Source organism: Trypanosoma conorhini, assembly GCF_003719485.1.
Source record: "Trypanosoma conorhini strain 025E chromosome Unknown Tco_14.4_contig_00522, whole genome shotgun sequence".
NCBI lineage: Eukaryota > Euglenozoa > Kinetoplastea > Trypanosomatida > Trypanosomatidae > Trypanosoma > Trypanosoma conorhini.
In genome coordinates, this window is record NW_021704614.1 from 1 (window position 1) to 6,243 (window position 6,243).

Genomic DNA, 6,243 nt, shown 5'->3' on the forward strand with positions numbered 1-6,243 from the left:
GGCGGAGGCGGAGACGGCGGCGGAGACGGAGACGGAGACGGCGGCGGCGGCGGCGGCCGCGCTCTCCCGCCACCGCATCGACACCATCGCCGAGCTCCTGCGCATCGTCTCGCCTCTGTTTGTGCCGGCCTCGGCCCCGGGGGCCGGGTTGGCGGGCTCGCGCGCCGCCGCCGGACGCACGGCGCTGCACATCCCCGTGGTGGCGCTCCTCATCCACCTGGAGGCCGTCGACTTCGCCGCCGCCGCCCACCGCTACGAGAGCGCGACGGACGTCTGCAGCAGTTTGCTCACAAGCCTCGACGTGCACACGCAGCTCAGCTGCCTCACACAGATGATGCACCTACTTATTGATCCGCACCGGCAGCTTTCCGTCGCAGCGACGCAGCAGCAGCAGCAGCAGCAGCCGCGGAGGCGGAGGCGGAGGAGGACGCCGTCGTGAAACTGTTTCGCAAGCTGGTGAAGCCGAACCAAGTTGTCAACCGCCAGGAGATGATTTTGAACCTCATCAACACCACCGTGAAGTCTGAGGCCTTCCTCGGCGGCTTTCTCGAGCTGCAGCACCACCAGCACACCCCGCACGGTGGCTCGCATGCAACGCCGGACAACGAAGAGGAGGCAGGGGCGGAGGAGCAGGCGACCGCGGCAGGGGCGCGCACCAATGACGCGTGCATGGCGATGCTAGTCGCCGCCCTGGAGCTCTTTGCGCACTACGCGGAGCTTAACGCCGCCACCGCGAATGACGCGGCGGTGCCCGCCTCGGCGCAACGGCAGAAGGAGAAGGGGACGCAGGAAGTGTTGCCCGTGTACGGTGAAAACAAGGCTTTCACGATGCTGCTGGAGCTCCTCGCCGGTAACACGCTGGCTTGTGTCCTCGCAGGCATCAATGAACCGACCTTCGTGGCGTGCCTTGAGCGGCTTCTGACCGACCCACGTGCTGCGCTGCAGCAGAAGGGGCTGGAGGTGCTGTTGGACCGCCTACATCACGCCTTGCCGACGGTGGAGAGCACGCTCAGTGCGGCGGAACTGGAGGAGCACCGAGAACGGCTGCGTGACCCGAAGCGCAAACTTACCCTGATGGACCTCGTCCGCGTGAAGGCTCGCCCGCTGGCAACAAAGCGCTCGTTTGCGCTTTTTCCGCACCTCTCGTCCCTGATGCAGGCGTCTGTGCGGTGCGCCACAGCCCAGTCCAGTGGGTCGGATCTTGTGCATCTACTTCCACTCACTGTGGGCTGCATGGAGGAGCTCGTGCGCATTATCGGCAGCGGTGGAAGCCTGCAGGCGGAGAAGACGCTGCTCAACGTGCACCGCGCGAATCGTGTGACGGAGGCGGTGCTTTCGAAGCTGTTTGGAAACAAGGCCCGTGTTCAGGGGGTGCATCAGTGGGTGGAGGATATTCTCACCGCGGTGCCGCTCCTGCTTTCCCACGCCGGGAGCAGCGGAGACGCCGCCGAGAGAGGCGGCACCGCCGGCGGTGGAGCATTGGCTGCCTCGCGAGAGGAGAATGCGCTGCTTGCCGCCGCCGGACTCTTGACGGCGCTTGGGACGGTCTGCCAGGTGATGGGAACCGCCTTCACTACGCCGCACAGCAACAACATTCTCCGGGCGGTGGTGGAGGCGGCCGTGTTTGCCGTGGTGCAGGTCGCCCCGGTTGTGTCCCGCGGGGAGCTGGGGTCGCTGCTACGCCAGGCCTCGCTTGGGTGTTTGCTGCGCGTCTTTCCCTCGTGCTGGCTGATGTGTCAGCCGTATCTTGCACGCATCATTTTTGTGGCGACGCACCTGCACAACGTCGACGACGCGGAGACGAATTATCGCAGCGCGGAGGTGCTGGCGATGCTGGAGGCGGTGCTGGAGCCACGCCTGTTTATTGAGGCCTGCACGGAGTGCCTGCGTGGCGTGGCGTGGGGCCCAGCGGACGACGCACGGCGGCCCCTGCGGATGCGTGTTGACTCACACTCGTTTGCGCTGCTCTACGCCAGCGTGCGGCGGCGCGTGGAGGGCCTCAAGCGGGAGGAACTCATGCATCTCAGCGAACTTGTTGAGGGGGCGACGCCGAAGGACAATTTCTGGATCGCCTCTCTTCACGCACTGGCCGCCGCGCCGACCCTGCCGTCCCGGGACATTGTGCAGCCGGTGCTGGAGGCCTACCTGGTCTTCTTCCTCAAGTTCAAGGCAAAGCAGTGCGCTCGGTACCTCTCGACCGTGGCGGGGTGGGCCTTTGGCGGCGCCGCGGAGACCTTCCTGAAGCGCGTAGAGCAACAGCGGCGCGACGGTGCGGTGGAGTCTGAGGAGACGCATGCGAGGGATGACGCGGCGCTGGTGCCCCGCATCACCGTCCACGGCTGGGTGCTCTTCTACGCGCTCTGCAACCACCTGCTGGAGAAGTTGGGGTCCATCATGGACTTTGGCTTTCCTGTGCTGCTGCCGTACATTGTTGGGACGCTCACGGGCTACTGCTCCGCCGCGCAGCACGCCATGCGGCACGCGGCGGGCCTCATCGCGCTGACGCTGGAAGGCGCCCTCGACAGCGTGCGACGCATGGCGCTGGCGCAGACGCCCGGGCCCGACCACGACCACGGCGTGCCCGTCGACAACTACCTGGAGAGGCCGGAGGTGTTCGCCTCCGTCATGCCGGCGGTGGTGCGGCAGCTGTCGAACCTCTCCTACCTGGCGGACGCCACACACGACTACGCGTTTCGCGCGGAGCACCACGTGATCCCGGCCGTGCGGGCCCTCTTTCAGTCCCTCACCTCCTCCAAGCTGCAGAGCCGGACGCAGAACGAGCTGCTGAAGGCGCTGCGCCACCCGAGCCGCCACGTGCGGCGCCTGACGCTGCTGTGCTTCGACGGCATCTACGCCGACGGCGGGGACGAGTTGGCGTCGCGACTGATGGCGGAGATGTTGCCGGCCGTCGTGGAGCTCACGGAGGACCGCGACGACGCGGTGGTGGAGCAGGCGCGGACGCTCTGCAACAAACTCTCGGCGATCACCGGGCAGGACGTGCTGTACGCGATGAGCGCGTAGCGGCCGCAGGGGCCCCTGGCGCGTGGCCCAAAGTAGTGGGGCGCGCAGGCGCCGCGGGTGGGGGACAACGCAACAACACAACACCAACAACGAGGCGGCGGTGGCGGCGGGAAGGAAGAAGAGGAGGGTAAACGAAGAGAAGGAAGTGAAGGTCGCAATAACAGTGATAATAAAAGGAAAAAGTGGAAATAACAAGGAAGAAAAAAAAAACAACAACAACAAAACAAAACAAAATAAAAAAGGAAGCAGAGGATGAAGTACAGTCATTTCTGCTTCCTTGCTTCTCTCCCCCTCACCCCAGCGACAAATAGGAGAAGTTGCACGCACGGATGATAAGACGACCGGTTAAGCAACTTCCCCATTCGCCTCCTCACGCCGCTGCTGCTGCTCCAGCTGTGTTTTTTTTTGTGTATTTTTCTTGGGTCGTCCACCACGCCCCAATCTCTCTCTTTACGTGCCTGCTTTCACAGCTGGTACAAGGAGCTTGGCAGTGGATGGTTGCGCAGCGGCCGCGCCCCAGCGGTGTGCCCGCGCCGGTGGAAGTCATCCCGCCCTTGCGTGTCTGGCGCTACACGACCCCAACGCCGACGGGAGGCGTTGTGCTGCTCGTCGACGCCGGCGGTGCGGTGCGGCTCTGCAACTGGACGGACTGCGAAAACGACGCGGTCCTCCGACTGCGGCGGGCTTACCAGCCGCGGGAGCTCGTGATTGTGGACGCCGCAGAGACGGCACAAAAGGAGGAGGACGGCGACGAAGTGACAGGCGACGCCCGTGCGCACGCGGTGCGGCAGCTGCGGCGGTACTTCAGTTGCTCCCCGCCCCCCAAGAGCGAGGCGGCGGCGGCGGCGGCCTCCGTGTCTATTTGCCAGCAAACACTGCACGCACTCCTCGGCGGCGTGACCGTGCAGTGCCCCCCATCGACGCCGTTCATGCAGGCTGCGTGGGCAGCACTTCGTGAGGTGCGGCCGGGAGAGACCACGACGTACGGCGCCCTTGCGAGGCGGTGTCGGCGGCCAAACGCCAGCCGGGCGGTGGGGCGGGCGATGCGCGAGAATCACGTGTGCCTCTTTTTGCCCTGCCACCGCGTCGTTGGGGTGTCGCGGGCGTTGACGGGGTTTGGCGCTGGGCTCTGGCGCAAGGCGTGGCTGCTGCGGCATGAGCAGGCCGCAATTCCGGCCAGGCTGCTTCAGCGCGTGGAGTCCGTGCAGACGACCTCCCTCAAGCGTAAAAGGGAGGGCGATAGCGAATGAAAGGCGGAAAAGGAAACGAAAGGAAAAGAAAATAAAAAGGGAACTACCTGCCTTGCAGCCTGCGTTTGTTTTTGTTTTGCTTTTCTCTCAGCCACCTTTTTTTTTCTCTTTTTTTTTAATTTCTCTCCCGCCTTTTTTTTCCCCTCCTCTCCGGCTGCCGCCGCCGCCGCCGCCGCCCTCGTTGCCTCGTGGCAGTGTGTTTTGCCGGGCGGATGGACGGCAGCGACGAGGCGGCCGCGGCGTCACGCCCCCCGTCGCCCCCTGCGAAGCGGCGGCGCGGCGAGCGGGTTGTCTCGCTGCAGTGCCCGTACTGCCCGCGCGTCGTCACCGGCGTCCCGAGCAGGAGCATCCGCACCAACTACAACCGCCACCTCCTCACGCACACGAAGGAGCGGCCGTACCAGTGCGAGTTCTGCCTCGCGCAGTTCACCACCAGCACAAACCGACGCAGGCACGTGCTGCGGCTTCACCCGGAGTTGCTCGCGACGTGGTCCACCACCGCCGCCGCCGCCGCGTCGTCGCAGCCGGAGACGCCCGTGAGCGTGGGTGGCGCGAACTCCAAGTCGGAGGCGGATGCCGCTGCCGGGGCCGAGGCAGAGGCCACCTCGGAGGCCGTCGGCTTTGCCTGCCGCTTCTGCGCTGCGGCGTTTACGTGCAAAGGCTCCCGCACACTTCATGAGCGTCGTTGCCCCGCACGGCCGTATCCGCCGCGGGTGCTCGCCACGAGTTCCTCCCCGACGCCTTCGCCCTCTACTTTAGCAGCACCCACCGGAGAGCAGGCGGGCGACCCGGCCGACACAGTCTTCCTCTGCCCCAACTGCGAACAGGAGCTCTCGAGTCGGCAGCAAGTCAAACGCCACTTGCGTTGCTACTGCCCCTTTCGCGACGACGCCTTTGCCTCCTACAGCGACGACGGCGAAGACGACGACGGCGACGGCGACGGGCGGGCGGGGGGGCAGCCTGGACGGCCGTCAAGGACCAAGCGCAGCCGGCGCATCCTTCAGAAGCGCGGCGCCGGCTCCGCGGAGCACTCGAGCGGACAACCGCGACACGACGGGGCGCATGCGTACGCGGTGGCGGTGCTGTCTGCCACCCCTGGCCGCTCGCAGACTGCCACGACAGTCATTTGCCCGTATGACGACTGCATGTCTACCTTCGCCTCGCGCACACGCTGGCTGGCGCACGTCGCGCGGCGTCACCCGCATGAACTAGTGCCGGAAATTTGACGGGCGAATTGCCCGTGCCACGGAACGTCTTCTCGTTTCTTGTTTTCCTCCTCCGCCTTCTCCGCTTTCTCCACTTTCGTTCCGAGGGGCCCTCCTCCTCCTCCTCGCTGTGCCTGCGGCGGATTCGTCGTCATCGTAGAGGGCCGGTGAGGGAGGGGCGCAACGGCACGTCGGCGGCGGGCGACAACGAGTGGGCGAAGGGAGCGAGCATGGGCGCCGCGGGAATGGATTCCCCGCTAACTGCCTCCTCCTACTTTCTACTCTCTCTTTTAAACTAAACCGTGCGCTCTTTCTTGACATTTCTCCTCCTCCGCTTGTCAGTGTTGTTGGTGTTTGTGGTGGTGGCGGTGGTCTTTGTATTTTTTTTTTCTGCCTGTGCTTCCCGGCGCCCTGCAGCGAGGCGCATTCGCGCCCATCGACCGCAGCGTCATCGCCCCCACCCTGTGGACGCGCCAGCGCGGGGGAGGCGGCGGCGTGCGCACGCGTGTACGGGTGCGCCTCCCTCCCTCCCTCCCGCTTTACCTCCTCCTACGCAATTTATTGTTTTCGTCCGTTGCCACCCTTTGAGTTTCTTGCACGTTTGTGTTTTTCTGTTTTTTCCTTTTTTTTTGTTGTTGTTGGTGTGGTTCTTTTGCGTAGCACCGTCAACAGCTAGCGCCCAGCACTCACCACCACCCACCACCAGTTGCCGCAGCAGCAGCAGCAGCAGCAGCAGCAGCAGCAGCAGCAGCAACAGCAGCAGCAGC

The 6,243-nt window shown here is 65.0% G+C and overlaps 4 protein-coding genes across 4 annotated transcripts, besides 10 other annotated features; all 4 read left to right on the forward strand.

Annotated features, from left to right (window-relative positions):
* Positions 1-439, forward strand: Tco025E_07091 (uncharacterized protein; the record flags this gene model as incomplete). Its single annotated transcript, XM_029373958.1, has 1 exon — positions 1-439. A coding segment is annotated over one exon (439 nt), but the record flags the coding sequence as incomplete, so codon positions are not given.
* A 50-nt stretch (positions 440-489) lies between these two features.
* On the forward strand, positions 490-3,021 carry Tco025E_07092 (uncharacterized protein; the record flags this gene model as incomplete). The annotated part of the gene is made up of 1 exon (XM_029373959.1): positions 490-3,021. The coding sequence occupies one exon, from the start codon at positions 490-492 to the stop codon at positions 3,019-3,021; it is 2,532 nt and encodes an 843-aa protein (XP_029225902.1).
* Positions 3,022-3,085: 64 nt separating this feature from the next.
* Positions 3,086-3,112: a microsatellite.
* Positions 3,113-3,130: 18 nt separating this feature from the next.
* Positions 3,131-3,173: a sequence feature (GA-rich).
* Positions 3,174-3,218: 45 nt separating this feature from the next.
* Positions 3,219-3,260: a microsatellite.
* Positions 3,261-3,515: 255 nt separating this feature from the next.
* Positions 3,516-4,271, forward strand: Tco025E_07093 (O-6 methyl-guanine alkyl transferase; the record flags this gene model as incomplete). Its single annotated transcript, XM_029373960.1, has 1 exon — positions 3,516-4,271. One exon carries the CDS (start codon positions 3,516-3,518, stop codon positions 4,269-4,271), a length of 756 nt encoding a protein of 251 aa, XP_029225903.1.
* Positions 4,272-4,424: 153 nt separating this feature from the next.
* Positions 4,425-4,448: a microsatellite.
* A 35-nt stretch (positions 4,449-4,483) lies between these two features.
* Positions 4,484-5,497, forward strand: Tco025E_07094 (uncharacterized protein; the record flags this gene model as incomplete). The annotated part of the gene is made up of 1 exon (XM_029373961.1): positions 4,484-5,497. One exon carries the CDS (start codon positions 4,484-4,486, stop codon positions 5,495-5,497), a length of 1,014 nt encoding a protein of 337 aa, XP_029225904.1.
* A 45-nt stretch (positions 5,498-5,542) lies between these two features.
* Positions 5,543-5,603: a microsatellite.
* A 214-nt stretch (positions 5,604-5,817) lies between these two features.
* Positions 5,818-5,849: a microsatellite.
* Positions 5,850-5,994: 145 nt separating this feature from the next.
* Positions 5,995-6,026: a microsatellite.
* A 73-nt stretch (positions 6,027-6,099) lies between these two features.
* Positions 6,100-6,131: a microsatellite.
* Positions 6,132-6,155: 24 nt separating this feature from the next.
* Positions 6,156-6,181: a microsatellite.
* Positions 6,182-6,187: 6 nt separating this feature from the next.
* Positions 6,188-6,243: a microsatellite.